The sequence below is a fragment of the Tetranychus urticae genome, chromosome 1 (assembly GCF_039701765.1).
Source record: "Tetranychus urticae isolate SD_2017Ah chromosome 1, NJAU_TeUrti_SD_1.0, whole genome shotgun sequence".
In the NCBI taxonomy this organism is placed as follows: domain Eukaryota; kingdom Metazoa; phylum Arthropoda; class Arachnida; order Trombidiformes; family Tetranychidae; genus Tetranychus; species Tetranychus urticae.
In genome coordinates, this window is record NC_142958.1 from 8,528,432 (window position 1) to 8,551,264 (window position 22,833).

General features: G+C 32.7%; 7 protein-coding genes across 7 annotated transcripts; 3 read left to right on the forward strand and 4 right to left on the reverse strand.

Annotated features, from left to right (window-relative positions):
- Positions 1-912: 912 nt before the first annotated feature.
- Positions 913-2,437, forward strand: LOC107365532 (dnaJ homolog subfamily C member 5). The gene is made up of 6 exons (XM_015933055.3): positions 913-1,069; positions 1,157-1,233; positions 1,332-1,413; positions 1,552-1,844; positions 1,907-1,955; positions 2,030-2,437. The coding sequence occupies exons 2-6, from the start codon at positions 1,205-1,207 to the stop codon at positions 2,210-2,212; spliced, it is 636 nt and encodes a 211-aa protein (XP_015788541.1). The 5' UTR covers positions 913-1,069; positions 1,157-1,204; the 3' UTR covers positions 2,213-2,437.
- On the reverse strand, positions 2,316-6,126 carry LOC107365533 (uncharacterized). Its single transcript, XM_015933056.3, has 2 exons — positions 5,499-6,126; positions 2,316-3,386 (listed from the first exon to the last, which is right to left on the reverse strand). Exons 1-2 carry the CDS (start codon positions 5,772-5,774, stop codon positions 3,135-3,137), a joined length of 528 nt encoding a protein of 175 aa, XP_015788542.2. The 5' UTR covers positions 5,775-6,126; the 3' UTR covers positions 2,316-3,134.
- A 3,877-nt stretch (positions 6,127-10,003) lies between these two features.
- On the reverse strand, positions 10,004-13,892 carry LOC107365701 (uncharacterized). The gene is made up of 2 exons (XM_015933256.3): positions 12,849-13,892; positions 10,004-11,969 (listed from the first exon to the last, which is right to left on the reverse strand). Exons 1-2 carry the CDS (start codon positions 13,283-13,285, stop codon positions 11,150-11,152), a joined length of 1,257 nt encoding a protein of 418 aa, XP_015788742.2. The 5' UTR covers positions 13,286-13,892; the 3' UTR covers positions 10,004-11,149.
- Positions 13,893-15,852: 1,960 nt separating this feature from the next.
- On the forward strand, positions 15,853-17,115 carry zda (peptidyl-prolyl cis-trans isomerase zonda). Its single transcript, XM_015933209.3, has 2 exons — positions 15,853-16,414; positions 16,484-17,115. The coding sequence occupies exons 1-2, from the start codon at positions 15,955-15,957 to the stop codon at positions 17,065-17,067; spliced, it is 1,044 nt and encodes a 347-aa protein (XP_015788695.1). The 5' UTR covers positions 15,853-15,954; the 3' UTR covers positions 17,068-17,115.
- Positions 16,986-17,855, reverse strand: Arl2 (ADP ribosylation factor-like 2). The gene is made up of 3 exons (XM_015933211.3): positions 17,726-17,855; positions 17,558-17,668; positions 16,986-17,477 (listed from the first exon to the last, which is right to left on the reverse strand). The coding sequence occupies exons 1-3, from the start codon at positions 17,788-17,790 to the stop codon at positions 17,102-17,104; spliced, it is 552 nt and encodes a 183-aa protein (XP_015788697.1). The 5' UTR covers positions 17,791-17,855; the 3' UTR covers positions 16,986-17,101.
- A 643-nt stretch (positions 17,856-18,498) lies between these two features.
- RpS10b (Ribosomal protein S10b) lies at positions 18,499-19,228 on the reverse strand. The gene has a single exon (XM_015932902.3). It carries the CDS (start codon positions 18,983-18,985, stop codon positions 18,557-18,559), a length of 429 nt encoding a protein of 142 aa, XP_015788388.1. The 5' UTR covers positions 18,986-19,228; the 3' UTR covers positions 18,499-18,556.
- Positions 19,229-19,248: 20 nt separating this feature from the next.
- On the forward strand, positions 19,249-22,713 carry Ipo9 (Importin 9). Its single transcript, XM_015933112.3, has 2 exons — positions 19,249-19,653; positions 19,718-22,713. The coding sequence occupies exons 1-2, from the start codon at positions 19,350-19,352 to the stop codon at positions 22,603-22,605; spliced, it is 3,192 nt and encodes a 1,063-aa protein (XP_015788598.1). The 5' UTR covers positions 19,249-19,349; the 3' UTR covers positions 22,606-22,713.
- Positions 22,714-22,833: the final 120 nt, after the last annotated feature.

Genomic DNA, 22,833 nt, shown 5'->3' on the forward strand with positions numbered 1-22,833 from the left:
TGTCTATCGATTTAAAAGATTCACCCGATTCGTTGTGGTTTAATTTACCTGTTTTTGCCATTGGCCTTTAAAGTTTTGTTCCAGTATCTTTGAAGTATTCCTTCATATTCTAGATCGATAATCTAACACTGAGGTACGGCTTATTCCAAAGAGATGATCTCAAGAAGAATAGATTAGTTAATCAGTATTTATCCGAGGAAGGAGTTTTGGTTACTAAAAAGGACACAGTTGAACGGAACTGTAGAGATATCCTTGAAATTTCCTTTGTTTATCTGTCAAAATTTCTCCAGCCATTTTAAAAAGGAAACAGACAAAAACCAATTGAAAAGTACTGGTCTTGCAACTCCTGAATCTAAATTCAAACGATGTAGACAAGAAAAACTCGCCGATTGTTCAATATAAAATTCAGGATAAATCTTTGAGAAAATCTCTGTAAAAAACAGCTCAAAAATTATACCGCTATTAATCTCATTCATATAATCTGTACCTCTCAGGAAAAACTTCAATCGAGGTAAACTTACAACTTGATAGTCTTATTAGCAGAATAAAAAATGGCCTCAACTAAGGCAACAAATTCCTTATCAATCTTGGAAAAACTTGAATTTGAGTTGATTCCCAGTTCCAATAACAAGGCAACAAAAGTTGAAAAAGTCGAAAAAAAATTTACCGAGGACAAAGGCCGATTTAAAAGGCCAATGTACATTCAATGAGCCGAAAGAAATCCATACTTTCTTTATAACGGATGAATTTAAGGCTTATTGTAGCCTAAACCTTTTTTCTTGTATTTTACTGTATTGATACGCAAGGTTTAGTGCAATTGAAGTTTGCGCTTTAAAATGGTAATGTAAACCGGCCCAAGCTAATCATGTGATTACTCTATGTAACAGTATTTAACAGTTGTCTTTCATTTTCTTCTAGTGAGTGATTCAGATTAACTGACCCTTTATTTTTTCATTTATTTGGATTTTCTAGTCTATTTTTCCATCCACATCTTGTCATAAAATCACCTGTTGAATCTGAAAAGCCTTGCTCATCATGTATCAATAAAACCAAATTCACACCTCTATTAGTAAGCCTCAAATACTTATCTGTTACTGTTCAAACTTGTTTATTTGAAAATTTTGCGACAATTAATTGCTTTATTTCTTCTATTTAGGTATCTCAGTATTGGTTACTTCTTCAATAAACATCCCTAGTTATAACAATGGACGATCCATCTCAAAGACGCCTCTCGTAAGTCTTGCCGTAATCAACTTTATTATTCTTTCGCGTTTCTGATTTCTCATTTGGTTGATTATTTCATTGAATTTGTGATTTTTTGTGCATTCTAGAACCTCGGGAGAGTCACTTTATATTATTTTGGGAATACCTAAAACCGCAACAGCCGATGAAATAAAAAGAGCTTACAGAAAGGTGCGATTTAAACTAATGACGTGACTAGCCTGCTAGAATTTTTCATTATCGTGGCTCTCTTCTCAAACCATCTAACTGTATCATGAGCTGTATATTTAACTATTAATAACTCGTCTTGTTATTTATCATTACTCATAGCTGGCCCTAAAGTATCATCCAGACAAAAATCCTGATAATCCGGAGGCCCTAGAAAAATTTAAAGACATCAATAAAGCTAATACAGTATTGAGTGATGTTCCTAAGCGAAATATTTATGATAGCTACGGATCTTTCGGCATATACGTGATCCAGCAAGTTGGAGATGATTTTGTGAATACCCACCAATTCTTATCATCCAGATGGGGAAAATTTTTGATTAGTATTACCAGTATTCTCACTTGCTGTTGTTGTTGCTGTTGCTGCTTTTGTTGTTTCAATTTCTGCTGTGGAAAGTAAGGATACAGAATTTATCATCAATTTTTTATTCCTTTCTAATTCATTTTTTTATTTACAGATTCAAACCTAAAACTCCAACGGGAACGGGCGATTATTCGAATCTTAAAGTAAATTTCTCAGGTTACACACCTTTTTGCTCTTATTTTATGGTACTGATAACTTTTCTACTTCTTTATTTCAGGATGAATTTGAAAGTGATCAAGAGACTAGTAAAACAGTTATCGACCAACAGCCTTCATCTATGGGACAGACTTGGGATCCAAATGTCGATCCATGGGCAGAACCTGCTTCTAGTTCATCAGCTAATGAGAAAACAAGTTTGGCCCAGCCTAGTTATTCTAATCAATATCAATCATGGGATTAATCTAGGGTTAAAGCTTTGAAAATTATGATAAAGATCTCTTCATGCAAGTAAAATTGAGATATCTTCGATACTTTTTTTTGTAAGAAAATGATATTCCACGTAATTTACACATTGCTTTGACTCGTTGCTTGTTATTTTTAATATCAACATTTATTACTCAGAATTACAAAAATATTCAATTGTAATCAATTGTTTCAGCTGAACATTAAACAATTTAACAGACTATTCAGCGAATCCAGTATTTTATCGAACGAGATTGGAATTTCAGAGTTCCGAGTTGATGAGTTTAACTCAAAAGGAAAATGAAATCTTATTAGCCTTGAGTGGATCCATTCGTTCCGTTATCTTGATGATCCAAATGAGAATTATTATCAATTAGACAATTTTGTTGCTTTTTTAAATGCATTAATATATTTCGAATTATTTTGAACAAATATTAAAACAATCGATTCGTTATTAACAGAAGAAAAAACAAATATTAAGGTGAACAAAATGAAATTAAGCATGATGATGAGATTGAGAATTATGGGAATGTTGATCATGCTTGTTTGATTCCATCCATTTATGAATATCGAAGATAAAACATTGATCAATGGCTTGACACTGAAATAACTTAATCTTAAATTTCAATGAACCAAAATTGAAATTAAAAAAAGACTTGAATTGAAAGTGACGATAAGTGTTTCAACCAAAAAAAAGAGAAATGGCAACCATAATTTCGTTTTGTTTTGCATTATTGAATTGGTGACCAGAATGAGATTTACGATAGTTCATGTTTTATTGAACTCTTTTCTCCAATTATCTTTCCACTTTATCCTATCATTGACATTTCAAGTTTAAATGTTAACAGGAACAGGAAATTGAGTGGTCAATTTAACTTGAAAAAGAAAATATTTTTCTGCAAATGTTGGAATAAACTCGATTAAAAGCATGCAACCGGATTAAAGTAACATTTACGAAACATTTTCTTGGATCCTGTTCGCCTCGAAAGATCCATTTGTTGACTTGAAGATAATGAAGATTGATAAGAGTCCAAATAAATTCTATTGGAACGAGATTTATTATTATCCATCGCTTTATGTAAGGCGCTCACTATTTTATTCAATAACATTGCAGATCTTTTTAACCTCTCAGGCCGCTTGATTGCTGACCCTTGTTGATGTCCTAAATTATCCTGTTATAGAAAAAAAAGAAAGGTAAAAATTTGATTAGAATCAATGAGAACATCAAAAAATAACAAATAAATAATGAGTAAACCAATGAAAAAAATAACTTTTACACAAGCGGAACTAAATTTTGGTTAACAAATCATGTAATCATACCCATAATTTTCCAAATAATCTTGTAATGAAATCACATATTTCTTAATAATTAAATAACCACACACTGACAATCAGATATCTTGAAATTGAACCCTTTAACATGATAAAATCAAGTTTTAATCACCAACAATATTTCAATAGATTTACCAAAAACTGTATCAACTTGCAGTTTGTTTTGTTTTTTTCTCAAGAGCCGCCATCTCATGTAATTAAAAACCAACTTTATTAGCTTATTTATAATCACATTAGAGGGCAGCTCTTACTTTCTGGTTAATTTGAAAGTCCAATTAAAAAAATGAAACTAATTAAGCGAAACAATTTATCAATCTTGAGCTTAACCTGAAACCAAATCCCAACATACACAGATGCACCTATAATGTACTTAAAGGTTTCATTGATGATAAAAAGTATGACAAGTTCATATTCAATAAGAGTTGATCAAAGAAAAGGAAAAATATTTTTTAATATTGTCATGAAAATGAATAAAAATGTAGACTGGAATTTGAATAGAAATGATTATCAAGCCAATAAAAGGTCAACTAGTTGATCGATAGTAATTAAGATTAAGCCCAAACTAGATTTAATTAAATTTGACTTTCCATTATTACAAGTTAATCAAATGTAAATGAGCAAAGTAACAATAATAATTAAATGATTCCCATTCAAGTGAACAATCATCAACAAAAAATTGTACATTGCTATTGGTATACCCTTAAGTCCAATAGAGTTTAATCTCAATTGCAATTAAATGTAACTCATTAGAATCTGGTTGAGAAATTAATGTAAAAAAAGAGTTGATTAACATTGAATATTAATTGTTGAAAAATGTAAAACAACTGTTGATTAGCAGTTTCATTTCAATAACAATTTCAACTGTTAAATCAATTGGAATCATTTATAAGCCTTTCACCAACACAACCAAATTAACTTCAATTACACCAATTAGCTTACAATTTTTGCACTCAATTAACCTCTGTAGGTTTAACATGATAATTAACAAAAGATGAAAAGGTTAAATCAATGATTCGAGCAAACAAGAAATTAATAATAATTTTAATTCAAACGAGTTAATCAAACATTCACAGTTAGCAGTTAATAGACATAAATCAAAGCAGCAAAATCGGGTTTGCCTTTGCTATCAAACAGTTTGGTCACCATTAATCAAATCAATTTGAATCAAGTTAATCTTTCAATTGTTGAATAACTAATTATCCTATTTTCATTGACTTTCATCACAAGCGAAGAGACAAGAGATAATCACTTAAACAGATCAACACTTGACAATCAAAGCTAATCTAATTTCCAGGTTAACCAAATGTTGATTGAAATGATTAAATCGAATTATCAATTGATTATCTTTCAATGAGACAAAATATTAAAAAAAAGGTCAAAATTCATTAAGCTTTTCACTTAAATCATTAGCTTTGATTAATCAATAATTAAGTTAATAAGTAAAAGTGTTTTCACATTAAAAGTTGAATAATTTAAAGACATTCTGTTGACGGAATTTAGTTAATGATCTTTCAAAGTTCATTAAAAGCAAATCATAAATGTGTTTAATCGATAAATTAATCGCTAGAATGTGATAAATTTTTTGATGGCGAACCTCATTTGGCATCAATTATAATCCAATTTTTATTATCCTTTGGTTATCATTCCTTAATCAACTTAATCCCGAGATTAATAAACTTGGCAACTCATTGAATGTTAAATGAGCAAAAAATGCCGTTTAATCGTAAAAATTGATCTCATAAAATGATTATCAAACGATCCTGATTTGGCTCTTTTAATGATTCCTTGGATCAGATTAAGAATTGTTAATTAGCTCGAAATTAACCTTTAATCAAACAATCAAAAACCCTTTTCTCACTCAACCAAAATGTTACCCAAAAAACTGGCAATATTTTCATTGGAATCAACAATTTCATTGTAATGTCAAGTTGTTTACAGATTTGATTGCTTACCTTATGATTAGGATTGTGACTTTTTGCTTGATTAGATGATAATTTTGTTGCAATTGATGTTGATGATGATGTTGATGGTTGTAATGTTGGTTGAAGATGTTGATGCAAAGAAAGGATTACTTTTTGATTAAAACTAGTCGTTGGATTGACTGGTTGATCATTTGAATGTTGATTAATGTTATTCTCGTTGATAGTCACTGGAATGGTATTAACCATTGTCACAAGGCCAAAGGTCAGGGTTAACCATGTCACTTGGTTTGATAATAAAGACTTCATTAATATCAAATTGTCTTAAAACTTCCTAATGGTCACTCAATGGAGAAACAAAACAGAAGTAAAAACAGAATAATGTTTTCTCTCTGTTTTTGGTCAAAACAAAAGTTGAAAGTGATTCAAGTTGATTCAACTTTAAACTTTCGTTGAAACACAATTTAATTTTTCAGATTGTGATACAAAAAAAGGTTTAACCTGTAAAATGTTCATTGATTCAGTTGGTCAAAGTAAAAGTGTTCAACTTTCTTGTCTACATTGATGTTAATCAATGAAAAATTGAACAAGAAAATTGATCTTTAACTTTGGGTAATTTGGTAGCAGTTGCGAGACAAGGCTTCAACTTTACCAGATTCTCGGTAAATTGTTTTGATCAAAATTAAATCAAATTGTCAAGTTAATATAAGACGAAAGGGAAACGATGATGAAGATGAAAGAGAAAAAGAAAGGCGTGGAAGATGAGAGAGAGAGAGAGGAAGATGGAAAGTCATGCCTTGAGATTGTCTTCATTTGGAGTCAACGCAACAAGTGTAATCAATGGTAAGGTGGGAAGGATTCAGTAGGCGATGAAAGATTCAACTGTTTTTGGCGCGTTCCACATTCACCGATAATTGTTTATCGAATAATGATTATTTAAAGATTGATTACATTTGTCACCCTTGTAATCACCATGTAACATCACCATCATCTTCACCTTTATCATTATCGGATGACACTTCTGTCAATGAAACAATAAATGGAACAATGAAGAGAGAAAAGCAAATAAAATGTTCACATTTTTTTCTCTTCTTTTCTTTTCTCTTCTTCCATTCTCTATTCATGGATTTCTTTCTAGCATTTATTAGATTAGAAATGATAAATTTTCTTGGAAATGTTTGCTCCATTTTCATTATGAATATCATTCCGTTTGACTGACCAAAATCCAGTCGACCATAACTTTCAAGTTATCATACAATTCATGATGCTATTCATGGTTCTATTCAATTCCTACAAGAGAAAGAAAAGTTTCCATTCATTTCAAACAATGATTGCTTTAAATGGACTCAATCCTGTTGTCAAATTTACATGGTAAAAACTGATAACTCCTAACATTCCTTACGGCTCTAATCTGGTAAAAACATCTCATGGCCATTGGACTTTTGGGTTTACATTGAGAGCAGGAAAGTTACCAGACAAAGACAATGTCAATCATTCCACTCGTGATTAATTGTTTAATAATAAACAAAGTTATTGCATTGATTGAGTATCAATATCAATATTTGGTTAGAATTGCCTTTTACTGTGAAAATGCCAAAAGAACCAGAAAAATACCAGAAAATAACCAAAATAAATGTAAAGCAAATGTTTAAAAATGAAATGTTTTATTTTTACATTGAAAGGATTCTTCCACTTTTCATGGTTCATGATCAACATTATCAAATGGCAAAAGATTATTACAATCATTTAGATTAATTAATCAACAGTTAATGTTCAATTAAGTAATTGTTTTCACGTTAATAAGTGATTACAAACAGCCCAAGGATATTTACTTATCATGAGCCATGATTAAAGTTGATTGAATTGGATGGAGACAAAGTTGACAACAGTTTTTGTTTGCTTCGGTTTTACACTAATCACTGTTTGGGTTAACGTTGGTGTTAAACAAAAGCCTTTCGAGTCAACAATTTAAATTGTTGTTCACTCGAGTTTTCCGTTTCTTTCAGCTTCTCCAGGTTTACCTTTCCATGTTTCATCTCTTCCTTATCAACTAACCTTGTGTTTAACTCAATTTTGTTGATTACAGTTATTATTATTAAAGCCTGTGGTGATGAACGCAAACTCTTTTACTTTTTATTAAAACTCTTGTATTTCCATTGTAATCAATGACGTTCTCATGATTAAACCTAAGAATAAGGAGAGAATCTAATTGTTTTTTCGGTAAATCATTTAATGAAGCTTTTATAAAGCAACCTACATTTGATTACAATTATATCCATTAATCTCCCATCGATCTGAACATTTGTTAGTCGCAGCTTCATTTAACCCAAAATTAGATGTTAACTGAGAAGTCCAAGCATTCATAACTAATATAGATTGAACACTTTTGTTTGGTTTTCAGTTCAATGGAAACTGATTTTCATTTATTTATTCATTTATTTTCAAAACAAAGTTCCAATTTTTTTGGGAAATTCTGATCAAAATTCATTTCCAATTAGAAGAAGAAGAAGAATCAATCAAATTAGCCCGTATTTGGATAAATAATGAACAGAAACTAGACAATTTTATTTTTACCTCAACCTACAAAACTTGCTGAACTTTGTATTGATTTGAGGTTAAGCACTGAGAATTGATGATTTATTGAATGTTCAGTAATCTGGTTGGTTACACGATGACAGTTGATGATTGTTTTTCTGTATTATGTTCATTGCGATTACAAATTTACCTCTGAATCCATGGGATTGACGTTTTGAGATAAACATTTTATCCAATCTGTTTACAGTAATCACATTGAAGACAAGAAGTTAATCATATCATGAATTATAAAACGCATTTTGTTGCCATACGAAACAGTTGAAGACACTTTTTCATTGTCTTAAATTGCTCAGTTACAATCAACACCAACTGTAAATTATGTAAGAAGCGATTAAATTTTTGCTTTCGCAATTGTAAATTGTTTTGGGTGAAATGGTCATTTAATAAGGTTGACTCGAAAAGGTATAAAAACAAGAAAACATGTTTAACCTTTTATTGGTCGAATGGACATTAAAGGAGAATCATTTTAACCTCAAAAGGTTTCACTTTTAATCATTTGAATAGGAAAAGGTTTAATGAGAAGAGTTAACGTTTCAATTCAACTGGGATCAATTTACTGTTAATTGTAATAGTTGTAAAAGGTCAACTTGTTGAACTTTGCTCTGTCCCTGTCAGCTTATCGACTGTTCTGTAGGCTCCTTCAGTAGCATCGTCAAAAATGTCTCCAAGATAGCCTTTCAACAAGTTCATAAGTCCTTTATCAAAATCGGCCGCTTTATGCAAACCTTTGTCAATCACTGGCTTGTAAATTTTTGCGACTTGTGCCATTGCTCTGGCCTTTACATCTTCCGGTGAAGTCCCATTGTTCACCGGTGCTTCAGCAGCAGTCGATAATAATTTACCGAAGTTGACCATTTGTGACATTAACTTTGCTGTATCTAGTGGCTGTTGAACGGGTAAAACGTTGGAACCAGAGATTGGGTTAGGAATTGGGTTTGGGTTTGGGTTAGGAGTTGGATTGGAAATCGATGGAAAATTGAATGGTGGTCGTCGCAATCGAAGGAAATTCAATTGTCCATTTGTTGGCTTTATGTCCATTTGGATCAAGATGACAGCGAAAATTATGATGAAAGCTTTCATGATTAACATTCAATGGAAACAACGTTTTCTTCAAACAAGGTTTTGTTTTGCTGACTGGTCACCAATGCTGTGAACAACAGTTTCAATTATCACTCTTAATCACATTCTTACAATTAACTGAATTAGCTTTGAATAGTTTTGCTGTTACAAATGCCACTATGCTATGATAATTTGATTTACAGAATTGAATGTAATTTGAGTGAAGCACATTTTTTTTCAATATTATCCTGATCTTGATTAATTATAACGAGTCACTTTGGCCAACCATTGATTTATTTAACCTGATAGAGTCGAAGCTGTTCACTGGAATTCATTTGTTATTTCAACAAAATGCTGAAAATGAAAAATGAAAACTCGAATTTGGTTCAACCATTGAACAAGTAGATTAACATTTTTAATACAAATTAATTTCTTGTAAGCAAATTTCGCAATAAAATATGATTTTGTTTTGATGAATAAAAAACACTTTTTAATAACAAAAATGAATGCAATTTTCAGGTGAAAAAATGGTTCATCAATTGTAAGCTTTTCATGTTTATTTTTCCGATTCAAATATCAGCTGATGAAGTGAAATGTAACAAAAATCAAATGAAATCCTTGATGATATCAAATAGTTTCAATAGTTGAACTATTCATCTTGTCACTTCTCTTGATCCACATTAAAGTCTGACTCTATTTATGCTCTTTACCCACTCATTACTTAATGTAAATCACAGATAAATCAGTTCATATTTCAAGGATTTAAAAGATTTAAAAATTCAATTTCCAAATACGCCAACATGAAAACATGATTGACTAAAGTGACGATTGTTTGAAAAAGGTTAACAATGGAGAGACAAGAAAAGAGTTGAAAAATAAATATTCATATGCAGGTGAGCCTTTAATGAGACACATTTAGTCAAAGTAAAATGACAAAAATCAATTGATTATGAATACAAGTAAAGAACCGTGAAGAGCAGGAAGATTACCATGAAACTTGGAAGGAAAAAAAGATGATTAAAAGATGAATGTTTGAATACGGAAGACAATTGTTTCTTTTCCGGGCTTAATGTGAATCTTGAGTGTCAACAGTTTCCAAGTGCGCCAATCAAGTCACGGACCAGAGAAGCGCTCAAGTCCCTTTAATCTCAACAATTATGCATTCTTGTTTCAACATTATTCTGGACTCTTGAAGAATCAACAAAACAGAATGGAATAGAGAAAAAAAAGCCCAGAATTCAAGGTCAGGACTTTTATTGCGACAATTACAGGTCAGGTTTATCCTTAATGTCTCATTAGCCATTGTTGACATCTAATGAAAAGTGTTGATTAGCAAAACATTTGACCTTTTCAGTTGATTATATTCCTTTAAACATTGTAATCAGTAGCGTTTTTATCACCACAGAGGCAGTAAATAGGGAAAAGAATAAGTGATTTGGAATGAAAAAAAAGAGTTGAGTCGCTACGTTTCAACGGTTTTATTGCCTGCAAGTATTCATTATTACCTGTCAATGGAGTTTTGCAAAGTTCATTCCAGGCTCATCATTATTTAGTTATCTGAGTCTTCAGTCAACTGAGAATTTAATAGCACTTTGTTTACAAGTATTATGTATTATCACAAAGATCAATATCATTTATTTCATGCTAGCTTATTGCTAATCATTATCTCAATTGAAATGAACAAACTGGTTTTTCGGAAACTTTTTTCTTCTTCTTAACCCAACAACATTGTAATGTTGTACCATTTTAATCATTGGATCGTTTCTTCAATTGAAATGCCAATTGATGATCAAATGAGCAAAATTGACATTTCATTTTGGTTAACCTTTTCCCACTTTTTCACAGCAAATCAATTATTAACCTTTTTTAGGTGATTTATCTGGTTCAATTTATATTTACGTTTAGATGGTTTTACAGATTTTTAAATTTCAATTGAAATTAAAATTATTGTTTTTATACATTTCCATTTACAAATATTAAATACAAAAATAAATAGATTGGTAAAAAAGTGTTATCACAAAAGATTGGCCTTAATTTGCAGTTACACCTAAAATGATTCCTGAAATGACTCCAATGGTGACAACGGTAAGTATTATCCATAAAACAATTAAGTGACCTTTACAGCAAACTGTATCATCATAGATCAACGGGTTGGCTTGATTGGCAAGGTGACTTTTAATGGCCTCAATGGGAGCAGGTCCATGGCCTGGTATCATCATTGAAGCACCTGAAGGTACAAATGAAGTTGATCCGTTGTTATTACGGAACATTGTTCCTACATAAGTTGGCAGTGGAAGTTTATTGCCCATTGATTTGCCTGAACAATCATAATTGCTTGGTGTGGGTGCACCTTGAGGTTGGCCTAAGCCGAGTGCACTTCCATTGACTGGGTAAGCAATCAAGGGTTGAAGTGAGGGACGGCGAAGATCAGAGAGTGAGTTAAAGCGTTTAACTGTAAGCATGGGTTGACTGTGAACAGGATGAGCTAATAAGGATGAAGAAGCAGCATGTTCGTAGGGATTGACAATTGGATGATGTGAGGCCATTGAAAGGTGACGAGGGTTCATGGTGAGTGAAGCTGTCGGTGGAGGAGGAGGATAAGGGCCTGGGTGAAGGTGATGATTTGACCCATGAACTGGACAGGGTTCACCGTCAAATGTTCCCACTTGAGCCATTACCAGACCGGGAAAACTTCGCGTTGATCTTAATGTGGCTGTTCTTTGGTAGTTACGCATTGGTCCCGGTCCATAGCTTACAATTGAACCTCTGGCCAGGGTTGAGCGAGGGACAATTGACTGGGAATGATGCTTTGATCGACGTCGATCAATGGTTGTACTGTAAACGGATCCTCTGCAAGACAAGATGGTAAAGTGTTAAGTGATTGACCAATTGACTAGAAAAAGTTGATTACAATGAAGGGATAAAGGTAAAGGATTTAAAAGGGATTTCAAGTGGATTCACAGCATTTGTTATGACTTGTTAACACCTTTTCTCAAGCAATTTATTAATTTGATGTGTTAATAAGCAAAAAACCAACATTGGCCTTGCAGATGTTATCATCTATTTTGTTCAGCAACATTGATAAATGATGGGAGAGTTCACATGAAAAATAACATGAGCATGATTATGGAAGGAAAGAAAATGAGAAATGAATAAAGAATCAGAATAAGGGTGTTTTAATGGTAAACACAGTTGACTCAATCAATCAGATGAATAAACAAAAAACTGGATTAAAAGTAAATAAGGAAATGATGAATATTGGTTAAGTATCTGTTGATATTAATAATAGTAACACAAATACACACAAAATTTAAGATTAGCAAAATAAAAAAGGTTGTCCAATTGTTCAACATTGTTCAATGGGATTCATTATTTATGCGGTTATTTTGTTTTCGTCTACAATTATGCTTCAATGTAGGCCACTTTTTCCGTCTCACTTAACAACTATTATAATTTTAATGGTCATCAAAAAGCTAAGGGTCAAACCATTTAAAAAGGCTTTTTGCTTCTAAAGGCACAAGAAATGAGAGAAAGGAAAAGGTAAGGGAAGGAAGAGAAGAAGAAGCAAAAAATGGTTTCTTCCATTCTAAATGGATTCACATACAAAAAAATGAAATATTGTTGAAAAATGTTGAATTGTTGGTAATGATGAAGAGCATTTTGAGTAGAGAGAAAAAAATCAACATCCGGAAAGTGAGGAAGTTTTATGAATCAAAATTTAATGCATACCCATTGTGTCTTCGAGATGAAGAATGATGATGATGACGAACCATTGGAACCTCTTCACGATCATCCGATGAGGTTGTCAATACGGATGGTGAAGAAGTGCGTTGGTTTGATGATGAAGGATGATGATGTTGGCTATTTTGTTGTGATGAATGATAACTTTGTGAATAATGTTGAGGTTGATGTTGTTGTTGGTGATGAATTAAATGATGATTTTGATGGTTTGGATGATGATACTGTTGGTGACTCGGGTATTGATGTTGGTGTTGATGGTGACTCGATGAGATGACCGATGGTAAAGGTTGATGAATTGGTTGGTAATAAGTTGATGACATTAAATTTGCTTGTGGCAAGTGAAGCTCTCGATGACGCCAAGCAACTGGAGTACGAGGTAAACCAGTATCACTGTCAACCAGAGGGTCACTGGTTTTGGGTCTCATCTTTTTTAATCAACAAGGAGTCAACCTACTTCAGTTGAACATGTAATCACGGTTTAATCAAGTAAAACATGGAGTAAGGAAAGAATCACTTTGGAACGGTTTCACGTAGACACAATCGATGACAAATTAATGATTGTCGACTGTGATTGGGAAAAGGAATCAAGTAAACCTTAAAAGGTGCAACATTGAATGCTGGCCTAACACACAGTTTTTAGTGACTTAACCAAGGTTCGCGTTTAAACTGAAAACTGGTAACAACACAAAAAGTTTAATGAGAATGGGAACATTTTTGCTGGGATGAAGAAAGGGGAGGAAGAAGAAGAAGAAAAGAAGAAGAAAAGAAAAAAGATGGAAGAGAAAACCTGTCTTGGGAAAAGCAAGTCGTTAACCTTTACATTCGGTGAAACAAGTCTCTACAAGAGGATAGTCACAATCACAATTAAAACATCAACTAATCTGCAAACTGTTTCTCCAACAATTAATCAAGGTTAACGAATAGATATATTCATTTTTCTTCTGGTTGTTGCTCATTTTTCAGATTCATTTGCATCTTGAAACACCAGGCTTCTAAGGTAACACCATATTATCCCTTGCTTTAACCAGAAACACTTACCGAAAAAAGAGCCACTTTAAAGGTTGGTCAAGAAAAGGTAATTTTGTATGGATAAGCCTAAGGGCCAAGCATTTTTAAGATTCCAATGAACTCTATGTTAACCCAAAATACAGTCTTGATCTTGAAATGATCGCCAAGGGATTGTGAGCCGTTAAAAGTGAAAGCAATTTAAGTCAAAATGTCATTAACGAAACAATTTCAATGTGAATTTTTAGGTTCAATTTTTCCCAAATGAAACAAGCTAAATTGATTATCGCTATTATTGTTGTTATTGAATAATGTGAACAGAAATGAAAATATAAATGTTTCCAATTTTATCACTATTCAATCAACTCCAATTCAACTGGTTTAATCTTAATAATCAGCCGATTTTAAGGTTATTATTAATGAAAGGAAATGGCTAAATTCAATGACAATCGGAACTGTGCTTGAAATTGATGAAAATTGTTTACTTATCTTTACCATCTTTGATCATTCAACCCTTAAAGGTTCACCTTATCCATCTAGACTTGTCTGACCAAGGACCAAGATAATCAGATTGACCAGAGCAGCATTTATTTGTAAAACTGATTGAATGATCAAAAATGAAAAGTCGATTAAGTTGCTATTATTAAACACTTTAACAGTTTAAATATTGTTAATAGTTAAAGGAGTGTTTAAGTGAAGAGTCAATTTCATTGAATGTAAAAGGATGAATTAACTTGATTGTTGATCAAAAGTAAACAGTAACCTGAATTTGATTGAATGGTCAAAAAAATGAGAAATTATTTTGTTGGTTTTTCGATTATCCGTCGATTGTTTGGCGAAAAGAAAGGAATCCAATTAAAGTCAATCAAAACATAATATCAATATTAAAAGGTATATCATGGCTGATGAAGACTAATCAAAATTATCTTCGCATTTTGATTACTTTATTCAATTGATCAACAATTGAAGGGAAGAAATCATTTCATATTGAACTCATTTTTACATTCAATTTTTTCATACTCAATACTTGAAACAATTACTGCCAATTTATCATCTCTGTATGAAAATAATTTTTTAAAAGGTTTGATGTTTGAACAGAAACATGATAAACTCATTTGAAACAGATTAAGATGAACTATTATTCAGTTGACTTTTAGCCTTTTTTACTTGATTAACATTGTTTCATTATTCATTGAATCAGGCCATGTAACCCTTAAGGCTATTCATTTCTTCACCATTATTATCTTAATCCTTTATTAATAATCATTTCTATTAATATATTAGTTGAACTGGATCAATCAGAATCGATTATTGTTTATCACTTTTCATTGAATATTGCAGTTCAATGATTGTTCAACATGAAACTGACTATTCTAATTGTGATTGATTCATTTTATGCTCAATACCTTTCATCTCTATGTTTTCATAATAAATGTTTTAATTATTGATCTTTTGCTCTTTCAATTTTCACCAAACTCCAATTGTCAGGCTTAATCAATTCTGGTAATGATACTTGCTCTTCAAGTGTCTTTTCATTATTTAAAAACACATCTTTTTGTGTTTTCAGTTTTGATTTGCTTGATTAATTGAGATTAATCATTGTTATTGTTTTCTTGAATAGTCTATTGAAATCAGGAAGAGTCATTAACTAAAATTAACTTATTGTTTTCAGCATTTGTTTACATTTTTTTGGATTGAATGAAGCAAAAATTTTGTATAATTCAGTGAACAATGTTGACAAATTATTTTTTTATGCTTTGCAGGTTTGATTGCGTTTTCCCTGATTTATTTTTACTTCAGTCTCGATCAGCGATTTGTTTTGATTTAAATTGTTATTCAATTATTTATTATTATTAATATTTGGGCAATTTCGTTTTAAATTGTGCGCTCTGATTGATTGATCCTTGCGCAACATCATAGATGGAGACAATATTAAAGTTATCTCAGGCTACCTGAGTCAGGTAACTGAATGAAGTTTAGTGAATAAACGTCAATAAAATAATGTCATTTTTGGATTTTTCTTAAAATTTGTTAGTTTTTATTGTTCTTGATTTTTGTAAAGATAATTTAATCAATAAAATTGGTTTTAATGGAGGCTATACCATCACCTGAGTCTACAAACATGGATTCGATTGATAACAATCCTGATGATTCTTCTGATTATTTAGATGTTCTCGACAATAAACAAATATTGAAAAAAGTGATCAAAGAAGGGAACAAGGAAAAAGCAAGACCTGAAAAAGGGTGTAGAGTGAAAATAAATTTGTCTGTTTTTCTTAAAGATTCAGATGAGAAAGTTGAATCACTAGATGGTATTGAAATATTTGTAGGTGACTGTGATTTAAATCATGCCGTGGACTTGATTGTGCCTCTTATGAATGTTGGAGAAATTGCTGAAGTCATTGTTACCCCTCGGTTTGCTTATGGGGAAAAAGGACGAGAACCTGATATACCACCCAATGCTTCGTTGAAACTGATTATTGAGCTCATCGCCATCGATTGGGTTGAAGATTTGAGCGAAATTGAAGCAGCAACAAGAATCAAAATAGGTACGTTTAGTCTATCATTGACACATTTGGTTCTTTTGTTCTTATATTCCTCCATTTTTTTTTATTCAGGTGAAGCCAAAAAAGAAAGAGGCAACTTCTTTTTTGGTAGGCAAGAGTACTCCAGCAGTGTAATGCTTTACAAAAGAGCAATTGAATTTCTGGAGTTTGATGTTTCTGAGCTCGGTGATGATGTGGACAAGGCAACTTTGGACAAACTCAATGACTTGAAAGCCAGCGTTTACAACAATTTAGCTCAATCCCAAATGAAATTGGAGGCATTTGATGCTGCTTTAAATGCTGTCAATAGTGCTTTGGCAATCAACGAGAAAAATGTCAAGGCTCTATTCCGCAAAGGGAAAATACTCACTTCGAAAGGCGATCTTGAAGAAGCTCTCGAAGTTTACAAGGCAGCCTCACAATTGGATCCAGAAAATCGTTTGATTAAAATTGAAATTTCACAAGTGTCTAAATCATATTCAAAACAGCTGGCTGAAGAAAAATTAATGTTCAAAAGGATGTTACAATTGGATAATTGTGAAACATCAACAACTACAATAAGAAAACAAAATGATACATTTTACAAATACAGAACTTTTATTATTGCGTTAACAATCGGTTTTGTTGCAATCGGAGCTGCTTTTTATTTTAATTAGACATATCAATTAATAATTTTGCTATTAAACAAATTTAAAAAGTGAAAATTCTAGTTGAAATATCTTCTATCAGCCAATCAATACCTTCCAATAAATTTTCCCCCGAATGACCACTACACCCAATTATCATGTAGTGGCGATTTTTAAGTGATTTTAAATCCAAAAAGTTTTCAATCTGTTGAGCAGACAAAGCTCCAGGAAGATCTTGTTTATTGGCAAAAACAAGTAAACTAGCGCCTAATAGACGTTCTTCTTGCAGTAGAAGATGAAGAGATTTCGCACAATCGGATAAACGCAGTTTATCAACACTATCTACCACCCAAATCAGGCCATCGGTGTTTTCAAAATAGTTTCGCCAATAAGCTCTTAGTGAAGTTTGTCCACCAATATCCCAAACATTTAATTTGAAACTATTGCATAAAGAATAAAAAATTAAGCTCCAGGTATCTTAGCATGTGTTGGGCTGCTTTATACTCAAATGACAACCTACTTTTTATGATCAAGAGTGTAAATATTGAATCCTAGAGTGGGTGAAATATCGTTTATATCGTCGTTGTTGAACTTTTTCACAATTGTGGTTTTTCCAGCGTTGTCTAATCCTCTGCAATTAAAAAATTTGAAGTAAAAAAATGAAAATGAAATATTTAGAGAGACTTACAATACAAGGAGACGAATTTCTCTTTCTTTTTCCTTCAATTTCTTCAAAATGTTCATGAGACCCATGTTGATAACAGAATATTTTACTCGATAACTGATTTAAATTTAGTAAACTAAGCAAATGGTAAGAAGTTAGGCACTGAGTGTTTACAAAAATATCGGATAAGATTCAATTTTACTGATACCAGTAGTATTCCAATTTTTGTAGATTAATCCACCAAATTTGATCAAAATCCGGTTCACGTTAAATAACAAAATTAAATTTTATTTCACTTCTTGAATGCGATGTCGACCCAGAAAAAGTAGGTTTATAAACTTGACATCACTATTGAAACTCAATGAAAAGATCTACTGGAATGTTGAAGCGAATCTAAACCGAAGTCCGAATATTAATTTGTCCTTATTGAAATTTAAATTTGATAAAGAAGACACTAGAACGAAATTTATCACTGACAAGCTAATGAAATTAAATATGATTTGAGTTTATAAGCATTGTTTATTACCGAATGTAAATATCTGTCTAATACACGGTCTTCCTAAAAATGAATTGTAACCATAGCTTCAAAACAACGCGCCAAGTTTGAATAAACTTATCAATAGGATTGAGCATCGATAAATCAATGAGGAACTAACCAATACCCGAAAAATCAGCATGACATTAATCATGACAGTAAATAAGATCGAAATTAAAACACGACTACCTCATCCAATAAATTCAGAATCTTAAGATCAATATGAGACTCAAGTTTAAACTCAAAATAAAAAGACATTGACTTGTTCGAATTTTTACCAATTTGTTTTAATGATTTAAATTGAAATTTATATTAGACAGTTATTCAACAGGTTTTCCTCGTCCATATCCTTTGAATTTAGACTCAGGAGCTCCAAGACCAGGTCCAGTACCAGCACCAGCACCAACACCGGCTCCAGTTCCTGCTCCAGCTCCAGCTCCAGCTGTTCCTCTGGCTTCGGTTTGTTTCCTTTTTAGAGTAGCTGGGACAATTTCGGCAGGTAAACAGAGGAAATTTCGAAGATAAGCAATTCCTTCATTTGTTAAATAGTAATAGTAATGTCTCCATGCGAATTGGGTTTTAACCAAACCTTTAGATGTAAGTGATTTCATAGTCACTATTACTTGAAGGTTTGTTACACTTGGGATAAGTGGATGTCGAGGTAAATTGGTGTCCTTTTTGGCGACCAAAACTCCTTCCTTGAATAGATATTCATAGATGGCTAATCTATTGTTCTTGGGAATCAACATTTTGAGATAAACTAAACTGAAATTGAACCTTTAAAAATTAATTAAATTATCAAAAACTGTCGTCAATGAAATTGTTTCACCAATTTTCAAGCTTTTCAACCAAAGAGGAAGTAGAGGAAATTGCCGTCGTCAAGTCAACATCTATCCATGATGTTTCAAAAATGCGCGAAATATAAATTCATGTTATTGAAGAAATGATGTATTTAATAGTCTTTACCCAATCTAGATGGCGATGCAAAAATAGCCGGTAGGTAGAGGGAAAACATCAATTTTGTCTGACAAAAGAAGTGATTGTTGTTCATAAGTTATTCGTAATTATTCAATTTTAATTTGTTATCTGATATTAAACCGTCTACCTAGCACTATGTCTGCTCAAAGGACGCTTAAAGATGCTCTTTATGAAAATCTGTTTGCCTTGTTATCAACTGACTCAACGACAAGAAGGAATGCCGAAGAACAACTTAAGATGTTTGAAGCTACCGATGAATACGGTGCTCATTTGACCGAGATATCAATTGATGGTAAGATTAACGGATCGATTAGGAGGCTCGCGTCAGTTATTTTAAAGCATTTCATCGATTCACATTGGAGTTCGAAAAGTGATAAATTTCAAGCACCTGAAATAATCAAAGCAGTTAAGGCTCGTATCCGCTCTTCCTTATTGAGAGGTAATTTTACCACCTTCGTTAATGATGCATACAATTAATTTGAAATTTGTTTTCACTTTTACAGCTCTAGGAGAGCCAAGGCTACTGTTAAATGGTGATGACACATCAGAAAAAAAGATGCGAGGGTCAATTGCTTTTGTCATCTCGGGAATTGCGCATTACGATTGGCCTGATGAATGGACTGATTTATTTGATATCCTTATTGGTTATATAAATTCTGAAAATCTTTTAGCCATCTATGGCTCCATGAAAGTATTCACTGAAATGTGCCATGAAATAAGTGAATTACAAATCCCAGACATAGCACCTATATTATTGCCAAGAATTTATGATATTCTAGTTAATCCTTATTTTTCGATTGGAACTCGAGGAAGAGCTATCCAGGTATACTCAGAATTGGCTGAGACTATCACCATGATAGGAGAATTAGACAAAAGTGCAACAAAGCAGTTCTTGGATCCAGTTCTACCACAGTTCACTACTGCGTTAATTAAAATTATTGAAGCTCCTGATAGTGCTGCTGATGTTGATCTGGGTTTAAAGAAAAAAGCTCTCAGTGCTTTAACTTTGTTAATCAAAAATTGCCGGAAAAGGATGTGGAAATATATGCCAGCTATTTTAACACCTGTATGGTATAATTTAACTTCTTTCGCATCACTTTATGTTAAAGTTGTGGTCAATAGCGAATCAGAAGAAGCTAAATTATCGAATTATCAACCAGGAACTGATTCCGATGGTGATTCTGTTAGTGTTGAAGAGTTTATTTTCGCTATTTTTGACTTTGTCTCAGTAATTACAGAAACTTCAAAATCCAGAAAACTCATAAAGCATGGTATATCCGATCTTTTATATTATATTCTTATCTATATGCAAATAACTGACGAACAAATGGAAACATGGAGTAGCAATCCTGACCGTTTCGTTGAAGACGAAGATGATGACAGCTATAGTTATTCAGTGCGTATATCAGCATTGGATGTCTTAATGTCCTTAGCTCGAGAATATGAAGAAAATGAGAGCAAAGAAGAAAATTTAAATTTCCAAATGGCGCTACTAAATGCAATAAAGAAACATTTCACTGAATCTTATGAAGCTAAAGCAAATTCAAATAATTACTGGTGGTGGAAAATTCAGGAATGCTGTCTTCTGGCCTTTGGCTCAATTTCCACTGCATTAATGGATACTGTTAAAGAAAATGGACCTTTGGCAGATGAGATAAGAGCGATTCTCGATACTTGTTCGAACATTTCTGCTGATGTTTCGCCCTTTTTCGCTGGAAGATATTTATGGACAGCAGCAGTTTATGCACCAATTATGAACTCGTCAGTGATTGATAGATTCATTCAAGCAACTTTATCAGGTCTCCTTAACGTCTCTCCTATTATCAAGATTTCATCGATTCGTGCCGCCTATAACATTTGTATTTACCTCCAAGAAACGCATCAAGTTGATTTTATAAAGCCATATTTGCCTCAAATACTTGAAGTTATGGTCTCTATCGGGACAGCTTATTCTAATGAAGTTCTAGCTCTAGTGTTGCAAACCATAAAAACGCTGGTATCATTGGATAAAGTATTTGCTGCCAGTGTTGAAAGTAAAGTCTCAGCACTTGCAATAGAAACATTTCTTCGACATTCAGCTGACCCTGTTCTGATTACATCTACTCAAGACATCTTCAAAGAACTCTCAAAAAATCCAGATTGTATCGGTCCTCTTCAACAACAGATTATCCCTACTCTAGTTTCTATTCTCAATCCACCCCAATCAAATCAAACCGTTCAAACTTTACAACCTGTTGCCATGGACATTTTAACCACTATAATAAGAAATAGCACTACTCCGTTATCTGAATCATTAATCAATCAATGTTTTCCTGCGGCAGCTTTTTGTATTCTATCAACCATTGATGATAATTCAACTATGCAGAACGGCGGTGAATGTATCAGAGCATTTGTTTCGAAAGCCGTTGAACAGGTTGCTGCTTATAGAGAGCCAGAGTCTGGTGAGGATGGAATGTCAATAGTTATGCAAGTTTGTCTTCATCTCCTTGATCCACGAGTTAACGAGTCGTGTGCTGCTTTCGTCGGCAAATTGATTTTCATTACAATAATAAAAGGATCCCAATTCATCGGCAATGACAATGTAAATCTTCTGTTGCGTTCTGTTCTTAGCAAACTTCAAACAAGTGAATCCCTTTCAGTTATTCAAAGTTTAATTATGGTATTTGCTCATCTTATCAATCATGATTTACCAACTGTTCTGGATTTCCTTTCAAGTTTACCTGGACCTTCAGGTTCCCAATCTGCACTGGAATTTGTGCTGAATCAATGGCTTGGACGTCAACACATGTTTTATGGTGCCTATGAAAGCAAAGTTAGCATCATTGCTCTTTGCAAGTTGTTGCAAAACTCATTAGTTAATGCTGATCAAGATCAGAGATTAAATTTAAATTTGATTAGAGTACCCGGTGATCCTATGGTAGATTCATCTCCTGGTATCAAAACTCGTTCAAAAACGCAAAACAAAAATGAAAGATGGACTCTTATTCCATGTTCTGTTAAGATTTTAAAACTTTTACTCAACGAAGTTTTTTGCATAGAGTCAACAGATGATATTAGTGATCACGAATTTGAAGACGAAGAAGAAGAGGAAGAAGACCATTCAATAGATGAAAATCGAGGTCCAAATCAATGTGGACATGGAGGAGATTCTGTGCATGTACCATCGACTCAATTCCACGAGTTAATTGAAGCCATCGAATCTGACTTTGATGAAGAAGATGAAGAAGAGGAAGATGAAGACATTTTAAATGACCCGATAAGTAAAATAAACCTGGGCCAACATCTCACAAGTTTCGTCAGGTCTTTTACATCGACACCTTTTGCCACTCAATTCATGCCCCACTTGAACGAGAATGAGCTGAATATATTGCAAAAAATAAGTCGCCATTAAATACATCATTGAATTGTTATTTTCATCTTTGTTTTCTCATTTTGTGTGAATTCATTACATGCCTGGCTGTAATTTACCTGCCAAAAGCAATAAATATTTTCGATCTTATTTTTTAAGAAATTTATCACAAAATCTTACATTTTGTTTTGGAGGAAAAAAAATATGGGCAAAGCTGACGATTCTTTCAACATGATAATCATAGGGCGTTGGGAGGTTTCTTTTTGCCCA